The following is a 19,812-nucleotide window of genomic DNA, read 5'->3' as shown; positions in this document are numbered from 1 at the left end:
CTAAAACCATTACTAGCACTCATTCTTTTCATTTAAGCTTATATCACCTCTGCAAAGTTACCTCAGTACTGATTATCAGTTATTACCTACTTCAGATGTGGAACATTCTTACCTCTGTTACCTTGATCGACAGAAGACAATTTGGGATCATCTTTGACTCTTGCAAAGTACCAAATGAGATTTCCACAGGTTCCACTGTTTGCTGCTGACAGTCCACATTTACTCTAAAAAAATGTATTGCACAAAGATGCTAAGTACTTTACTCACAAGTGAAAACTCATTAGTTCAATTTTTTCCCTTTCATTTGCTTCTCAAGGTGTCTCTAGGGCATGTTTATGCACTTAATGTCTTTTATTAAGAAATATATTAACTCAATTACCAGGGTGTGTAGTGATAGGACAAGGGGTAGTGGTTTTAAGGGGGAAAAGTGGAGATTTAGGTCAGATGTTAGAAAGTAGAAATTCTCTACTGTTAGGGTGATGAGACACTGGAACAGGCTGCCCAGGGAGGTTGTGGATGGCCCCATCCCTGGAAATGTTCAAGATCAGGTTGGATGAGGCTCTGGGCTACCTGGTCTAGTGGGAGGTGTCCTTGCCCATGCAGGAAGGTTGAACTACATCATCTTTAAGGCCTGTTCCAATCCAAACTGTTCTATGGTTCTATGATTCAATTAGAACATAAAATGACCTCACAGAACAAAAATACTACAGAGAAACTAAAACTGTTTGAATTCTATAATGACCAAACACAGGAAGATAGATACCAAGACTCAACTGTGCCATCAATTTATTAGAAGTTTGAAAAATCAAGGTTAGTGAGGCTTTTTGCTATGGCACGCCTCCTAAGCTTAATTAAAAAAGAATCCTACAGCACCAAGATAAATTCAGAATATCTCCTTTATATATATATATGTATTTATATATATAATATATATATATTACTTGACAGAAGTTAAGAACTCTAATTTTAGTCTTTCAGCCTAGGAGACTTCTGTCTTGAGCCTCTCAAGAATTAATTTTCACAAAGATTTTTAAGCACTTTTTTGGGCACAGAGAAACCACTAAAATGCTTTACTAAAAACTATGGAAAATCAACTGGAAGAGAAGTATTGCCCTGCACTTTGATCTTTCCAGTTCATTCCTGCCTATTTAAACTTCTTATTTTAAAATATTAAAATAGCTGTAGACCAAACAGGAGCTTGCCAGATTACCATATCAGCAAGTTTCTTGTATGACCTGAAGCTAAGAATCAGATATGCCAGGTTTTCCTAGCAAAATCAGGTGCAGACCAAAGAGACTCACTGCATGCCATTCCTCAATCAGTATTTTTTCTTATGCTTCCCTACCTTAGGTTGTTACTTTTCCACCCAATTTCTGTTGTTACAGTCCTCCCCCTCCCCTTCTTTTATGTCCCCAAATGCCACTCCTTGTTTGTTTTGGTGCTAACAATCCCCAGGTTGTCTCCAGCACAAACAGAAACCACTATGTACACCCATCTTTCCATATGCCAAAAGCAAATGGACTAGGACATTAAAAAAAAAGAAAAAGACAGTGTATACTTGGAGTTCCCTTAAGCAGTAAAACATCTTCAATTATGAAGAAATATATGACAGAATCATGTTATTTCTAATCCTACAAAAACATTCTGCTTTTACAAAGTTTAAACATCTGCTTTTGAATTTAACATGTCTTCACTGGTGACATGCCCAAGGAAATTTCCACAGAATCCAATAAACCTCATTTCAATGCAAGGATACTCTTCGTCCATATGCAATACCTTAGAGATTCCATACTTGCAGCTGTCACACCTTGCAATTGCTCTTCAATATCATTTGTAGAATGCACGTTCAGCTCAAGAGGAATTTTCAGCTGTGACATCTTCACTGACAAGTAGACTGCAGGAAGAATCTTCAAGGCCTCCATTGGGTTACGGGAGAATTCCACAAAAGCCCTGTTCAAAAAAACACCACCAAATAATACGCAATAAATACTTGATGAGGAAACAAAACAACCCACAAAAGCCATCATTTCTTCTCCCTGTCTTTATCTTAGCAGGCTAGCAAAGAGCAAAAAGTAGACTCTTCACCAGCTTTGCCTACTGATCTTTTGCACCTTAAGACTGTAATTACCATGACAGGTATAAGAAAACTTATTAACATTCTCATAAGCACGTACCAAATTCACTGAGCATGTTTAACACAAAGAGAAAGGATGTGAAAATGTATGTAAATAAGGAAAGAATAAAATAGAAAAAGACATCAAAAGGGCAACACAAATTCAACTTTGGACAGCTTAGTCCAAAGTTAGCCAGAAGATTAGCTGAAACAGCCTGTGGCATTCATTTTGTGAAAAGCCATCTGACTGTACAAATAAGACAAACAAGCTAAATTCAGTATACAATTTAGAAATATCTAGAGTTAAGGTCCACTGTTAGACAACAGAAGAGACAAAACAGAAGGTTTTGTTCAGCTAGTTTATCTGATGTTACTCCAGCTAACGCATATCAGACTTCAAAACCACCCTTCTTACTCTTGCCAATACATTAAAAATAATTATTCCAAAGAGATGAGAAATAAACTCATTTTGTCAGTGCACCATTGATAAAGAGATAAACTGATTACTAGATAACTGAGAAAGTAAGAAAAACAGCATTCTTAAAGTATTTTATACTTACTTTTTTCCATCATAGGTAATAGATTTTACCTGCCCACACTGTCTAAACAGAGACTGTAACTGTTTATGGTATAGATATCCATAGGGAGGAATATTCCTCAGCTGTTAAGAAAAATAAGTAAAATTTTTATATGTTCAAATATGTTACTGCATTACTAAGTTCATCTGAATAGTTTGCTTCCCCCTTCATCTGAGCTGCAACACTGATACACAACCTAAAATGCAACAAGTTCCAAAAATACTATATAGAATAGAAACATAGAATCATAGAATAGAATCATAGAATCCTAGGGGTTGGAAGGGACCTCCAAAGATCATCTAGTTCAACCCCCCTGCCAGAGCAGGGTCATCTAGAGCACATCACACAGGAATGCATCCAGGTGGGTTTTGAATGTCTCCAGAGAAGGAGACTCCACAACCTCTCTGGGCAGCCTGTTCCAGTGCTCTGTCACTCTCACAGTAAAAATTTTTTTTCGAATATTCACCTTGAACCTCCTGTGCTCCAATTTGATCCCATTACCCCTTGTCCTATCACTGGTCAACACTGAGAAAAGCCTAACTCCATCTCCCTGACACTCACCCCTTACATATTTGTAAACATTGATGAGGTCACCCCTCAGTCTCCTTTTCTCCAAGCTAAAGAGACCCAGCTCCCTCAGCCTTTCCTCATAAGGGAGATGATCCACTCCACTCCACTTTAATTTAATATATACTATATTAAATTAAAAAATTTCAAGAGACAATAGAATCTGCCCTACTGTTGCTGCCCTACTGCCTTAAACCAGTAGATAAATGTCTTCTTTCTCTAAATATAAATGGAGCAGCTTAATTTGTAATTATATCTATTAATTTAATAATTTTTCCTAGAAGTTGTCTAGTGTCCCTCTTCGCTTAGAACAGAAAAGCAATGGATTGCTGTGCTTCCTTGCCCACCATGGGGAACCACTTCCTAGGCAGTGTACATAGCCTGGGCAACAGGAGGAGCTACAGCTCTGTGTGTCCTGGCAGAACCACCACGTACTGAATTACTGAGGTATGGTCAGACAGCCTGCACAACTGGAGAGCACTTACGGAGGGACACAGGCTTCTTAGGGATGACAGCCAAAGGGCAACCTCCTAGACTGCTCTGTGGGGAGAAGTAGCTCAAATAAGATGCTCTCACATGGAGCAGACAATGAGACAACCCAGACTTTGTGGGATAAGGAAGAGGTCAGTAAAGGTGAGGGGAGAATTTGTAACAGAGCATCAGGGAACACGAAGCAGACAAGCTTTAGGCAACCTGCGCAGGTCTCCAAATGACAGACCCTGCATCTTAAGGGGAGACAATAACGTCCCTGACAGGGCAGGACACAAGCTCCTAGATTCATGAAGGGTGTTGAAAGTAACTCCTGAACATAGGTCATGAGCCAAACACGGCTATTTGGATCTGCTATTAGGAAACACTATAGAACTTGTTATGGAAGTGGTAAGAGTAGCCTGGGGAAGTGCAACCAGGGAAGAGGGGATCTGAAGATCCTAAGGAGAGTGAGGAAGACAGGTAGCAGAATACACAGCCTGTAATCTAGGACAGCAGTTTGGTTTATTCAGGGAACTGGTAGGTGGGATCCCATGGGAAGCTGCAGAATCTCCATCCTCAGGGCTTTTTCCAAACCCAAGTGGGTAACACCCAAGCAACATGGTCTGAATTCACTGTTAATCCTGCTTGGACCTTATCACCAGACTAGATAACTTCATGAGTTCACTTCCAAATTGAATTATTAAACAATTTTGTTATTCTTGGATTTTAATCCTGAAACTACAACAAATGGCTGAAGTTATGGGAGCTGTAACATCTTTTCAAAGACATTTTGGTAAAAGTAACATTCTAGTTAAGTATAGTGTAATGCGTGATGTTAAGCACAGTGGATTCTACAGATAGCATATAGTTAAGTATAATGGATTATGCCTGTACCTTGCATAACCAAGGCAACAGGAGAGATACTAATGTATTTCACAAGTTCTGTGAGCTAAACTAGCTTGAAAACTAACTCTACAAAGCAGCAGAATTGCTTTCTCTCACTTTAATACCTGGATCACTCAGGACTCAGACAAGATTCAGTGCAAGAAAAGGGCTTGAGCAGTCAAAACCAAAGCAAGACTCCAGTAGCAGCAATTCACAACAGCTTAAGGCAGTAGTTTCACAACTTGTTCCTATGCCACTGTACCCAGACAGCCCTTTTTCTTACTCTATCATCACTCTCGTAGGAGATTTTTAACACAGAACCATAGAACTCCTACCTAGCAAGTTAAAACTTCTACATTTTGAACTATCTTTTAGCTACACAACTGTCTATTCTGCCCTTTGGTTGTTACAATCTTAGACAGGAAAGAATACATTATTTATAGAAAATCTTCATATGCCTTCAAATTCTAATACTAGGATCTGCTGCTGGTCAAAAACATGGCCAGGTCAGACTGAAAAACTGCCTCAAGGGAAGACGATTTAGAGAGACCAGAGAATGAAAGGAATAATTGCCTTTCATAATTTTGGCACAAATCATTAGAATATCATACAGCTGTAAGAAGAGTGCCTCGGATCAAGAGCTTGAGGAATGTGAAGCATTTGTGCCCAGCAATATCATTTACACTGATAAAGACACAGCACCTGCTTCTTCCTTCTAAAAGATAACAACCAGCTGATATATGTAAATAGCTCTTTAATCTTAGTCAATGCTGCTGTGGCAAGACTAGTCTTGTCTTTATTCCACCAGAACAAGTCTAGTGTGTTACACAGGATTTTACTTTTTTTTCCTTCAATATCCTGAAAAAATAGGTTAAAAACTTCAAAACATAGATAAATATGTTTGTGCATACATACTACCAGGCCAGCATCTCCTTCAATACAGAATCAGCCTCTCTTCTTTGGTGCTAGTAAAGCATGAAAAAATTCCTTGTCAGTAAGCTTTTGTGAGTTTCTCTCCTACCTCTCCATATATCTTTCTCCTGTGCCAATACAAGTCTATTCTTTGAGGCTCACTTGCTTGTAAGTGTGTTTTCTTTAAGCATAGATCATGATTATTTTACAATGGCATGCCTAGTTCAGACACACCAAACATTTTCCTAGTTCAGACTGTGTGCCATCTTGCAAAATCAACACAGCCATTTCAAACCTGCACTTAGTGAATCAGAAAAAAATATTCCTAAAAGGTAAAAAAGAAAGCAGAATGCAACACCTGAGTAACCTTAAAGCAACAAACATGCATGCCATGCACTCTCAAGTGGGAGATTACAAAGAACTAATATTAAAGTTGCAACAACACAGTTCATACTCACTAAAACATACCCTCGATACTCCTGCTCTATTTTTCAAATCTTTTGTTAGTTTTACGACAGCTGTTTGCCTGTGCAAGAATAGCAATCAAATGCACAGAAGTAATTTTTAGTAGGAACTCTTCTAAAATTGCCCATTCACACAATGTTGTACAGGAAGGGAGATGGGAGAGAAGACAACAGACCAAGGATTTAGAGTAGATCATTATTTCTGTCTATGCACAAGACAGATCAACACTTTAAAATACCACCCAAACTCTACATATATTTATTACTTCATTCTTTATCAAGTCATCCACCTTCTTAACATACCATTACAGTGGTATTTGGATCTTTGCCAGCAAGGTTTCTCGCAGCAGTTTCTACAAGACATTTTCCAAAACTAAAGTAGTTTGGATAGAAAGCACCAGCTATTGCAACCTGAAATCAACATAACATTTGGTAAAACACAAGAGATTATATTCAATTTCCTGAAATGAGATACACTAGCAACATAAAGAGATACTGACAGATTTTTTTTCCTGTGTCTTTCCAGGAATTACTGCCATTTCAGTCTCAACATTAACGCATGCAAGTCCTTAAAAACATTTTAATGAAAAGAGTTCAACTTCTTGAACAATTCTGCAACATTTTAATATTTTTGTATGCAAACTTGCTCTACGAAAAGTATAACTCTTAACCCTGATATCAAGAAAAGCCCTAATTTAAAAAAAATTAACATAAAATAGCTACATGAAGCTTGTTCAGTTTTCATGTTCCATTTTACAGTATTAACAATTTAGATCTGAAAAGTTCACTTCTTACACATTTAGACCAATTGCCACTGAAATGATAAATAAGTCTGTGAAAAAAATAAATCACTATTAATCAGTCTAATTAGACGAGAAATTTAACTGGGAATTTGAAAAAGTTACAATATCTGAAAGACATCGAATTTCCTCCTTCCCCACCAAATAGGCCAAGCTAGTGGTGGTTCAAATGGAGCATTCAAAACAAGTGAAAACATCATTTTCAAAACTGTTAGTTCTTAGCCTTCTAACAGAAACCATCCTTCTTTAGATTCATATGATTCTAACAAAGATTAGTCTAAATACATGTCTGAACTGATCTTGGTTGATTTTGATGAACTGTCAGAAGTGAAGAGCCAGAGGATCAACTTAGTGTGAATTCTGAACCATTAAAAGTAAAATTAGTTGTTCTTTTAAGTCATAAAAAATAATTACTTTTTCTCACCTGCAACCTCAAAATCCACAGATTTTTAAAATTTTTAAACACAGGTGTAATACTAGTTCATCAGTACTACTACATAAAAATCCAGCTATAGTTTTTTAAATAATGGCTCTCTCCTGAAGAGTGAATAAAGCATTACCTGCAAAATGAAACGTTGTTTGTACACACATTCTTGATCTCTAGCAGATGGTTGAGCATTAACATACATGTTAAATGCTCTGATTCGCTTTTTCAAGTTGTTAAATAACTCTGCCACCTGAAATTTGAACTCTAAGTTACATATTGATCATATCAAAATCATCCACAAATTAAAATAAAATGTTTGTAAAGTCTAAATAAGTGAGGAAACTCCCTTTCCATTCTAGGTATACCTACAGAGGGGGACCTGTAAAAGTAGCAAATAATACTGGAGTTCTAGAAGATGTTAAAACAAATGTTAAACAGTTAATAGTTTAACACCACTGTCTCCAACCCCGACTTCTCAGCTAAGTTCATGCTGGATGTGCCACTCCTGCAGGTTCCACCCAAAGCCATCTCTCCATGATGTCAACTGCTGCAATTAAACTTCTTAAAGAGTCCATTCCTCTCAAGCACGGGTAGTCGGTCTTATTAACCTATAAACCATGATCTGAAGTCCACTCTTTACAAGAATGCACACCTGGCTTGGTTAACCTTACAAAGATTTTCCTCACCTCTTTCCTTTATTTTAAAGGGGGTCTCTGCAACTACTTCAGAGAAAAGAGAAGTGCAAAGGGGCAAATGTTTCCTCATTATAATTGTAGTTAATAAAGCTTCTGTCTCATCTGTCTAAAATTGCACTTGATCCCCGATATTCTCCGACAACTTTAAACAGCACCATCTGTCCTCCCTCAAAGAAACAAAACCTAAAAATTCAGAGTTTATTTAAAGGAAAACTATATATATTGATGGATACATAATAATACAATAGGCTTGTCCAAGATCTTAACATTTGTAGAAAATAAGGAAAGTTAAAGTCCTGCTTGTAAAAATTATTATCTATTTCCTCTTACCTCTCTGACCCTCTTGATGTGAACAGAATTTGATCGACCCCACTCAAGCTCTTCCTAGCAAAGAAAGTGAAAAATGCAAATGCAAAAATTCCTAGAATCTTGTTACTTGCACTGCTAGTAAGCTTATTCTTATTCTTTTGTGTAGACAAAAATAATAGTTTTATCAGTGATGGAAGATTTTTATCTCATTTCACAGCTATCTTTGCTTTCCTATCGAGTAATATTATAATGTTATATTATAAGACAAAGATATATATATATATAGCTAATAAACCATACTTTGGTTACCACCAGTACACCTGTGAATCACCTAAAATTTTCATCCAAACCCACAAATCTAACTCCTCTGTGTTGCTACTACAGAATCTACTTTAAGATGGACGTTTCTTCCAAGAAAACAAAACTTCATCTGGATGCATAACTTTACCAGACAGATTTTGGCCATCTTGGCCAGAATCATCTTAACTCAATGTACGTTATGCATCGGTGTTCATGAAGCATATTATGCTCTGAAAGATGCAGAGAAACAAAAAAGGTTTTGTGTTCTACACATAAAATAAAGACTGAAGGCAGTTCTTGTGTGCATACTACTGGGTCTTTCTGTGACTGATGCTTCCATCTTTCAGAGCTTTTTGGTAGGGGGAGATTCATGTGTTTCTTTAAAAAAAAATTGAGAGACATGCATATTAAAAATATTGATTTCAACCACAACTCAATTTGCCTTTTCAGCTTGGTTTTCAAACCGTTTGGTCACTGTTGATCTATCTGTGAAAGGGCCTACATAAGGGATTGCCTGCAAATACTCAGCACTGGATTCAGAGACTCATGTTCTCCCAACATCTATGCTTCTGTTAACATATGAAAAAATCTTAACTATTACGCAGAAGGATTGCTAGCAGAAATTCCTTACTAAGAATCTAAAATGCTCCAGCACTGAAGACACCAACTTTGAAGAGAAATGAAGAAATAAGTTTAACTGACCTTTGGATGTCTCAGCTCCCCTTTTTCTTTGCAGGCCTGCCATGCCTAAGAAAGAAGTGGTATAATACTCTGGCACAAACTGTAGTGCTTTAGGAGTAATTATTACAAATATTAATGTGACACTTAAAACAATTAAGTTTTTTCTATACCTACACTGAAGATAACTTTGTAATACCAATTTAAAAACCAGAGATGCCCTTGGGCTAACACAGAATACAAATATGTAAGCACAATAGGGTATAAGGAAATCTGTTGATAAGAATCAAATGTTCCAACACCCCACACAGCAGTGCCAACTTAGATCAGGTTTTTGGGCATCCTGTCTATAAAACTCTGAGTAACTGTGACCAACTGGATGGCTGAACCTGTTCTAAGCAGGAGACTCAACTACAGACCTCCTCAGGTTCTTTCCAGTCTTAATTATTTAATTATTCTAGTCTTAATATGATGCTTGCCTGGTGGTTCCTCAGCAAACACAAAAAACTTCTCACTCTTATAAATACTATTACTCTATTTTGCTTAGGGTGGGCAAGAACTCTGGCTCTTCCCTTGCTCATATGTAAGCAAAGTGGTGTGGCTGCAAAATGTAGTTCTAAGAATGAATTACTGGAGGGCTGGAAGGGCAGCAGGGTTACAAATGTTGTACCATGACATGCTAAAGAACAAGAATTGCTGTAGGAAGACAACTATTCTGCCTGTAAGTCAGCTTAGCAGTTATGGCATGCAGTGCCACATCTACAGACTGAAAAGGAGTTCAAGCACAACTGATTGAACTGTAATTACATACATTGCCTCAAACTTGCTGTCAGCTTCTGCAACTAAATTGGAAATGCAGCATTTTGGTCACTGAATTGCTGGGCATAGCTTAGAGATTCTGGATTGTGGCACATTCTGAAAGCACAGGAAGCATGTGAACTCCTGACCTGTGCTGGGAGAGGTACATTAGCCACCTGATAAAACAGCAACATACAATATGCTACCCACCTAGTTTTCTGAGAGGAGATGGACAGAGTATTAAAGCACATGTAAACAATCATCAATAAGAAGAAGAGACCTGAAAGATCATCTAGTTCCAACCCCCCTTCACGGGCAGGGTACACCTCCCACTAGACCAGGTTGCTCCAAGTCCCATCTAACCTGGCCTTGAACACTCCAGGGATGGGGCATCCACAACTTCCATGGATAACCTATTTCAGCATCTCACCACCCTCATAGTGAAGAATTTCTTCCTAATGTTTAACTTAAATCTACCCTCTTCCAGCTTAAAGCCATTACCCTTGTCCTGTTGCTACATGCCCCTATACAAAAATACCCCCCCTCAGCTTTCTTGTGGGGCCCTTCAGATACTGAGCCCCCTTCAGGCACTGAAACCAAAGACTGGAACCGCTCTCAGTGGAACTGTCGCAGTTTAGGCCCAGCTGATGACAACCAGAATATACTCTTTCCTAATGAAATTTTATCCCAGTTACTACTAGTTGAACAAATTGCAGAAGACAAACCTACCTGTCTAAATAAATTAATAAATGCTTTATAGTATTTATTAAAAAAAACAACAACACATTATATTGTAACTTAACAGCATTTAAACACCTCCAAGGTTGATGAAAAACATTTTGCCTCAGAAAATGCTGCGTTATTAGGAAGCAGAACTCAGTATAATGAAAGACTTTCCTGAAACACTGAAGGCTTTATATTCTGCATAACTGTAATTGGGAAGATTTGTAATTTTCAGCAATACAAATTTCTTACTGCCCATGACAGGGTTTTTATTATTTCCTCCTAAAAAAGTCTCAAAGACAATTTGGAAAAAGTCTTGAAGAAGCACAGATGTAGATAATGCATTAAGACACAGGAAAATAGACCAAGTGGACCTTCAAGAAAGCACTGTCCTGATTTATCAGATTTCACTGGAAGATAAGCAGGAAAATGAATTACCTTAAATGCATTCACAATTGCAATACAATCACTCTTATTATTCCCAGCAAAAACCAGTTTATTCCTGGAAATACAAACAAAAAGAAGTATCAACAGTATTTTTTAAAAAATATCAAATGCATTATACAGTTTAGAATGGTACACTATTAACACCTTCCAGGTCTTTGAATAATTAAAATAAGTGTATTGACCATGTTTATTTGTTCTTATTCAGATCTCCTTGCTGAAAGTAAACTGTGTGAGCAAGACAGCAAGGATTTTTAAAATATTTAATATTTTAATGCACTCCCACATGTTCACATCAGAATGACAAAGCTCAAGAATCAGGTCTTGTACTCATAAAAGGGTAAGTTAGCTCTGTGACAGTAATCAGTTCACATAGATTTCAGTATTTCTACTGCCCTGGAAAAGCTTCCTTTGCGTTTCTTGGCACTCTGACAGAAAACTGGACTCACAACATGAAAAATTATATTTAGTGGTCAACTTAGTCCTCTGCCCCGAAATGTATTCAGGAAGTTTTAAAATAACTAAAGTAATACCTGTATCCATCAACATTCTGTTGGAAAGGTACTCCAAAAAAACTCCGCAAGGAGAGTGCTGCAGCTACAACAAGAACAAATCAAAATGAAAATCTGCAGATTACTTGTTTTTACAGAGATGTTCTCACATGTTCTTTTTTCAGTTACCTATAATAACGCATTCTTCTAAGCACCCGAAAACGTGCCCGAGGACTATCAATTTTCCAAGATGCAGATCCACTGGCAACTGTGTCAATACCCTTCCTAAGAAGGTCAGCTCACCATCATATGGATCATCTCCTTCCTGCACATGAGCTGTAAGTGCTCCCAGCTAGAGAAATTAAAAGTTATTAACTTGTAAAATTGACAAAGCAAATAGAAGACCAGTTTGTAAGGAAACAAGTCAAGAAGCAAGCAGTTATCTCAAAGCAATATCAATTAGTATCAAAACTGTAATGAAGTTGAAGTTCTTAAATTTTAAAAACCTAGTATTTTGAAACCAAAGCTTCTATTGCACATACTGGATATGAAAGCAAGGTACTGGTATACAAGTATTGTTTCTTATCCACTTTGGAAGAGAAAATCTAATGCAATGAATGTCCTACCCCATATCTACTTCATAATTGAAAAGCAAATTCACCAACTTCCCTATGTAGGTAAGAAAGGGATCTCCATGCTGCCCCCTACACATCATAACGTGTAAGAGTGTGATTTTGCTACCTATTAATAAACAGTTTAATCTACAGATTTCCAGTTTTCTTGCCTTTTTTTATTCTTTCCCACCACAGATTCTAGTTCAAACTGTACTATTGCTCCCTGATGAAATTATAATTCTGTTTTAATGAAGTAATTGCAGAAATTACGCTGAAGAGGATGGTAACCAAACAACAAACGTGAAAAATTATTCTCTAGACAAAATTATTCTCTGAAATAGTTTCTATTTCAGGTTCCAACTAAGACTTCTACTACCTTAACTACCAAGAAAACCACTTGTGAAGTTCATTTTTATTACCTTCATTTTAACAACATTAAAAGAATGCCTACCTCTTTCAGCTGAAGTATGGTACGTTCAATGTCACCTATACTGGGTGGCGAAAGAGCTGTTGCCAACAAGGCTTTTGGTCCCCCCATGCCTAGTTTTTTTATTTTTAAGACTGTAGCTCCCAAAGGACAGCGCTGAAGGGAAGACAATGTTATTGTTACTTTCCCCTCCATGGGAAGTGTGGCAAAGTGTTTTACATGAAAAATTAATTTTCTGTCACTAAGGATATTTTTATTAGGAACAGATTGCTTATTTCTAATCCACGTTGGTTTTACTGCTATAATGCATTTCCTTCTATGAAGAAAACTATGTGGAAAGCTCTTTATCAGTTATTTATCAACTTAAATCATATTCACTGTTACAGTTATTAGGAAGTATTCAAATTGTACACTGCCTTCAGGAACTGTAAAGCAAAGCTTCATTTTACTGTCTCTGTTATGACCACATACATTAAAAAAAATTCTTAGGTGTTTCTCAAGTCTTACCACTATCTCAGGCACTGACTGCTCTGGAATACGGTTTTTCCAGAAGTCCTTGTGTACAAGCCTATAACAATACCCTTCGGAAACACGTCCAGCACGACCTTTACATAAAAGAAATTACCAAGTTGAAAACTGCCTGAGTTTCAGGTTGTTCAAAACCCATCCACCCACAAGCCTTCTGGGCAGCTGAGCAACACAAGAGAGCATTTTGCCCTCTTGCAGCAGACAGGCCTGATGGAGACATTCTCTCTGTCCTACATAAGAAGAAATAATTTTAATTTCATAGTAGCAGTAACTAAAAAAAGAGCTACTGAAGTATTTCACCCAAATTACTCAAGTCAGGATCCATCTTTCTCAGTTGAAAAGACGTGACAAGTCCTGCACTAAAATATACTTCCTCAAAACCACGAAAAAGCAAGTCCTACCAAATCTACATTTAAATAGTTAAAAGTCAATGCACTAAATAAAATACCATTATTAGCATACCACTAAACTGGAGATTATATATGGAAAGTGAATGTGTTTTGCTTCTGTATTTCTTTACACAGTGAGTATACTTGAATTTCCTATTGACTCTATAGCTCCTGTATCAACAACTTTTAAGATACTACAATGAGCAGAAAAACATCTTTACAATCTATTATTTATAGAAAACACACCGTTTCTGGAAAAATCTTTCTTCACAAAATCAAACACCATTCACTTCAACAAACTAAAGGGTACTCCACTCAGTGGGATACTTCACTGGGGAATTAGGCTGTATTTTAAGTCATGTGCATAACAAGCCGAAGTCTGCTATACAAAATACTGGTGGTATATTGGTTGGTTGTCAGAATCCACACCGACCCAGAAGCAAATGGAAATAAAGGTGTAATTGTGAAGTCCTCATAATATTTAAAAATTATGGTATTACTATATTTAAATTGTTACTGTCATTAATCTATTTAGCACTCTTCTTGATTGAAACAGAAATATTTTAAGAATACTGTCTCACAAGAAGAGCTGATATAAAACCTTGTTTAACCTTGTGCTACAAGGACTGGTCTGCACTAGAAACATTGCTGTGAGTATTTCAACTGATTTAAGAGTGACAAATAGAGATGAAAGTTTCCTTTACTGCTGAAACTCATAAGTAGTTGATAAATACCTAAAAGTACCTATCTCCCTTTTAAAAAAAATAACCTATAACAAAAAAATTACTATCAAATAACAAAGTATCCTCCTAAGTCTTACGACCCATGATTTTCACTATTTCTCATAAAATACAAACCATTCCTCTGGAAAAATACTTGAGCAAAATAAAACAAACATTCAGGAATAGTTATTTCATCACATTCTGATATCCTGACATGGTAGGGAATTAGGTTTTTGTATAAACTATTAATGGCAAAAATTATGCATCCTCTTTACTGTTAATAGAAGTACCACAGAATTATCCATGAAAGTTAGCTTCTAAAATTCCTTACAATTACTTATTGTGACCTTACCTTTTCTTTGTTTACAGCTTGTTTTAGATGCCCAGTGAAGTCTCAAGCTTTGATAATTAGTCTCTTCATCACAAACCAAAGTTCTAGTTAAGCAGAAATCTATCACTGCAATTAGGAAAAAAACACCCACCTATTAATTATTATGCAACAATTTATCCTCGTGGCAGTGGAAAACATACTGGTTGACTTTGTGTTATCAGAAAAGTAAAGTTTCAATTATTTGAACACTAGATTTATAAACAACCAGGCCTAGGATACTCAAAATACTAACAGAACTGCCATTAGATTTGAACATAAATATAATAAACAGTCAGTGCAGAAGAAAGGCAACGATTTCTGAATTATGTCAGAATTTGCTTTTTCTGCTGCAATTATTTCTAAATAATAGTCAGAATGTGGATAAAAAGCTCAAGATACTTATGACATGAAGTCTGATTCTGCTTGTTACTACATTTAAAATTATTTTTCTTCCCCTGCCAATAAAGATTAAAATCAACACCCCAGTCGGTAGCTCTACTATTTGTTCATACATCCAGATTTAGAACTGTTTTCTGTTGTTAGAGAAAAGAACTTATATTTTGTAAAATAGTGACACATTATGGAGATTTAGGCAAGCACAAGCAAGGAAAACATTACTGATATGATATAAACACAACTACAAGATTTAGATGACTTACCATACTTGACATCAGGAACAGTTACAGAGCTCTCAGCTATGTTTGTAGATAGAATAACCTGAGTTTTTAAGAAAAAAAAATGAGCAATGAATGCACAAATGCAAAACTCACAATGTTTCTACATTAAAAATCCTATTTGCTATAAAGAAATAGAAAAGCAAGGGCAACACAGTAGGCAATAAACACACAAAAAAAGCAATACAAGAAAGAAAACTTGTATTTGCTTGTCCAAAGATCAGAAAAGTTTAATAAAGTACTACTGTACAGGACAACACAGAGGAAGAATGGAAATATTTCCTTATGTCTCTGTCATAAGAAATCATCACACTATTGGCAGCATTAAAGAAAATGAAGACACCAGCCAAAATGTGGGATACAAAGCGGACAAGATCCCCCCGTACTGGGGGACTACTGTGCTATGCAGTGCCACCAGCAGCACAGTGTTGTCATGCAGGTGAAAGAATTGACATACACAGACTCTTCTGAGGGGTAAAAACACTGTCTCACAATAAATTCAGTGATACCTTCCTGTTACTGCACTTCTCTTGAGGTCAACACCAGTTAAAGCAACAGCTTGGTAAGAAAGGCAATCAGTTTACATCTTGTAAAAACAAAACTGCTTTGCCCTGTGGCACAAGTAACATTAATTTATATACATTTGCCATTATTACTCCTGCACACACTTAATCAAAAAGTAATGATTCGGCAATATTTACTTTTCTGTAGCCAGGAACTGAGTCCAAAAATACATTACTTTGCTCCTCTAATGTCACACGTGAGTGAAGTGGATACACTTGCCACCTACAGAAAATTAGTAGAATAGTTACTGATGCAAGAACATAAAAATTAAACTTCTGTGCTAAAACATATACTTAGAACTCCTACAGCTGTAGGATTCCTGTTCAAGTTTAACTGACCTGAAACAAAGGCCATCTAACTTACCTTTTGTTAAGCATATTGGAGAGACATGAGTGCATATAGGTTATTTCATGCAAACCTAGGGAAAAAGTAACCAGGAGTTAGTTTTCTTTTGTGTAATCACTAACAATTCTAAAACCAATTCCCACATCTATGTAAACTCTTAATTGATTTCCACTCTCACCTCCTTTTCACTGTACAATAGAACAAAGGAATTAAACGCTCCCCCACAGCCTTCTCCTGCAGAAGCTGGCTATGGCCTTGACAAGTGGTCTGTGCCGTGGGTGGGGAACTGACAAGACAGACTCTACCCAGAGGGTGACAGTAAACAGTTCCCTCAAACTGGCAACTGGTCACAAGTGGGGCTTCCCAGGGATCAATACTGGGCCCAATCATGTTTAACATCTTCGTAAGTGACCTTGATGTTGGGATCAAGAGTACCCCAATGAAGTTTGCTGACAACATCAAGATGAGTGGAGAGGCTGACACTCCAGAATGGAAAGCCATCCTTCAGGATGACCTGGACAGACTGGAGGAGTTGGCTAGCAGGAACCTTATGAAGTTCAACAGGCAGAAGTATAAGGTCTTGCACCTGGGAACACACAACCCTGGAGTGCAGTTCAGACTGGGATCCACCTGACTGGAGAGCAGCCCTGTGGAGAGGCACCCGGGGGGTCTTGGTGGATAACAGGCTCACGATGAGTGAGCAGTGTGCTGCAGCAGCAAAGAAAGCCAACAGGATGCTGGGCTGCATCAACAAGGGCATCACCAGCAGAGATAAAGAAGTCATCATCCTGCTCTACTTGATGCTTGTCATACCACACCTGGACTATTGCCTTCTGTTTTGGTCCCTGCTCTACAAAAAGGATGTGATCAGGCTGGAGAGGGTCCAGAGAAGGGCCACGAGGATGATCAGAGGACTGGAGGACCTACCAGATGAGGAGAGGCTGACAAAACTGCATTTGTTCAGCCTTGAGAAAAGAAGGCTTAGGGGAGACTTCATTACCATGTTCCAGCAGTTAAAGGGTGGCTACCAAGAAGATAGAGACTCCCCATTTACAAGGAAAAGACATAGAAAATTTACATCAAAAAGATAAGGGGTAATGGACATGAGTTGCTCCTGGGGAGATTCCCACTGGAAGTAATTTTTTCCCCATAAGGCAGTCAAATATTGGAATAATCTCTCAAGGGAAGTGGTAGATTCCCCCACATTGGGCAGTTTTAAGTCTCAGCTTGACAGCATAATGAGACATCTCATATAAATTATAGTAGTACCTAGAAAGGTTGGACCAGATGATCCTTGAGGTCCCTTCCAACCTGGCATTCTATGACACTATGAAGAGTAAAACAGTAACTGTAATAATGAACTGAAATAATGAAATGAACTGTAACAATAAAATGAAGCAGCCATTACTTTTTCAAGAGTTATTTTGCATAATTTTACATTTCCTAAAGTAAAATGGCAATATTAGATATAAAGACCATCTGCCAGTGGCCCATTCTCAGCTTGAGTCTCAGTTCCTTACAAATGACAACACTCACCACGTGCTGAATGTCTGGTTTAGGATAAAATTGGATATTTCATCAAATATAGGTATTTCAGCCAAAACAAGCTGTTTCCAAGAGCAGGACGAAGGAAACAAAAAAAGAACATTATTTTCAAAAATTAGCTATTTCTGCCTTAACCATGTTACCTTTGGCAGTTCCAGTGCCTATACTCTGGGGCATGGATTGCATGTCTACTAGGGGAAATCTTGCAATTAAGGGATTTTTGCTGTCTTCCTGAACGCCTCCACAGGCATAAAGCTTTCTCAGAAGCCTAATTTACTTCTTCTTGAGACTTCAATTCCAAAAGTCTCATTTTCAAAATCTGTCCAAAACTGGGCTTCTCCAGTTGGATATTATTCTGTAACTGCAGTACAGGATTGCTGCAATTTTCAGTAAGGCTAAACACAGCTTGAGCACCTTGATATGAAAGTTCTTGCACTCTAGATGACTGTTACTTAAGAAGCGAAAAGGAAGGAAGACAAATGCAAGTGGAGAAAGAAGGAAATTTTCAGGGAAGGTAAGAGGAAAGTCTATGTCATGATGCAAAGGGCTGGAAGTTATGAAGGAGTTAAGGTAAGCAAGGATAAAAGGCCAGAAAGTAAGAAGCTGGGTAAAGGAGAAACAGATTCAGCAAGAAACCAATGTGGTAATAATACAAGGTTGGCTGGGAAAAGAAATTGCAGGAGATCATAAAGATTAGTCAAATACTAGAGTCAGAAAGACTGAAGCTGGAAAATGAAGGCAGTGACTACAGGTAAGGGAGATAAAAGAGGTCAGGGCTGGGGGGAGGCCAGGTGAGTTGGAGGAGAAAAAAAATGGTGATGGGTGGGCAATCAAAGGGAAATACAGAGACAGCAACGTCATCAGAACCTAAAAAAGACAGCCAGGAAGCCTAATTTACATCATAACTCAAATGAAGTAAGAGTACTTGAAAATGCAAATAACTGGCCAAATAACAAGCTAAAGACTAGCACAGTAAGGAAGCAATCAACAAACCTTTAAGAAAAACACCTGCAGCACAGCAGAGAACAAGAGAGAGACTGAGAAATATAAAAGCAGTACTGCTTGTAAATATTATAATATAGAGAAAAGTATGTCTGTTCATGAATTAGAGCATGTCATTATAGAAATTGAGAAAACACAAGAGCACACAGCCTGCCAGACCTATTACTTAGATCCCACTAAGTAGTGATTGACTATCTTGCTGTCTAATGCTTCCTACTTGCCTGGTTACATATCTTAGTACGGCATCAAGGCCTGAATCCCATTTATGTTAAAAAATAATTATAAGTTGCTTAATCCATTATTCGTTGAAGCAGACTCTGCATAACCAATATCAATAGTAATTATTAATCAGTCTAGTAATTACTGACTAGATACAGCAGGCAGTATCTGCTGCCCACTTCTGGAAGTGACAAGACTATCATGATGCTTCCAGAACAAAAGGCTGCCACCAGGAAAGACAGATCTTGTAACAAGTGTAACAAGTAATAAAATCTGTTTGGCAAACATAGAAGGAGAATAAGGAGGGGGGCAATGAGAAGTGCAAAAGAAAATACAAAACAAAGACATTGACAGGGGCAGCACAGATGAAAGCTTAGAAGAGTAACAGCAGAATCCTTTTGAAAGAAAACCTTAAGGTGTTAAGCTGTGCAATTCCTGCCATCAGCAAGGGCATGGGATGCACAGAGAAACTAGGCTAACCCCATCTTCTGCAAGCTTCTGAAGAGGATGGCAACCTACTGTTTCTTCCCTTTAGCCTGTCAGCTAGTCTGGTGTAAGCATGTTTTATACTTGAAGGTGTAGCTCAGTGATGATTCAGTTAACAGTCATCTCTTTTTCTAATTTGTTCTTTAGAAAAATCTAAAGCATTAAACTTCAATGTATAGCTCAAGAAACATTATGGTTGCCATGTCAAGAACACTAAAGAAAAAATGCTAGAATTAAGACTGGTTTTGCAACAATGCAGCTCACTGGGAACG

The 19,812-nt window shown here is 37.5% G+C and overlaps 1 protein-coding gene across 3 annotated transcripts in view; it reads right to left on the bottom strand.

The window, feature by feature from the left end:
• The window catches only part of TDRD9 (tudor domain containing 9), a 56,012-nt gene that overhangs the window by 14,748 nt on the left and 21,452 nt on the right, over positions 1-19,812 (bottom strand). For all 3 annotated transcript variants that reach the window (XM_051621864.1, XM_051621865.1, XM_051621863.1), the window contains 16 exons: positions 16,307-16,361; positions 16,081-16,165; positions 15,365-15,422; positions 14,688-14,792; positions 13,204-13,301; positions 12,721-12,852; positions 11,845-12,007; positions 11,698-11,761; positions 11,159-11,222; positions 9,224-9,268; positions 8,243-8,296; positions 7,351-7,467; positions 6,294-6,401; positions 2,674-2,774; positions 1,777-1,950; positions 113-224 (listed from right to left, as the gene is read on the bottom strand). In XM_051621864.1, the coding sequence (XP_051477824.1) occupies positions 113-224; positions 1,777-1,950; positions 2,674-2,774; positions 6,294-6,401; positions 7,351-7,467; positions 8,243-8,296; positions 9,224-9,268; positions 11,159-11,222; positions 11,698-11,761; positions 11,845-12,007; positions 12,721-12,852; positions 13,204-13,301; positions 14,688-14,792; positions 15,365-15,422; positions 16,081-16,165; positions 16,307-16,361 (1,535 nt within the window). The remainder of the gene's footprint in view (positions 1-112; positions 225-1,776; positions 1,951-2,673; positions 2,775-6,293; positions 6,402-7,350; positions 7,468-8,242; positions 8,297-9,223; positions 9,269-11,158; positions 11,223-11,697; positions 11,762-11,844; positions 12,008-12,720; positions 12,853-13,203; positions 13,302-14,687; positions 14,793-15,364; positions 15,423-16,080; positions 16,166-16,306; positions 16,362-19,812) is intronic.

Source organism: Apus apus, chromosome 5 (assembly GCF_020740795.1).
Source record: "Apus apus isolate bApuApu2 chromosome 5, bApuApu2.pri.cur, whole genome shotgun sequence".
NCBI lineage: Eukaryota > Metazoa > Chordata > Aves > Apodiformes > Apodidae > Apus > Apus apus.
Note: the sequence above shows the minus strand (reverse complement) of the source record. Positions and strands in the feature narration are given on the sequence as shown.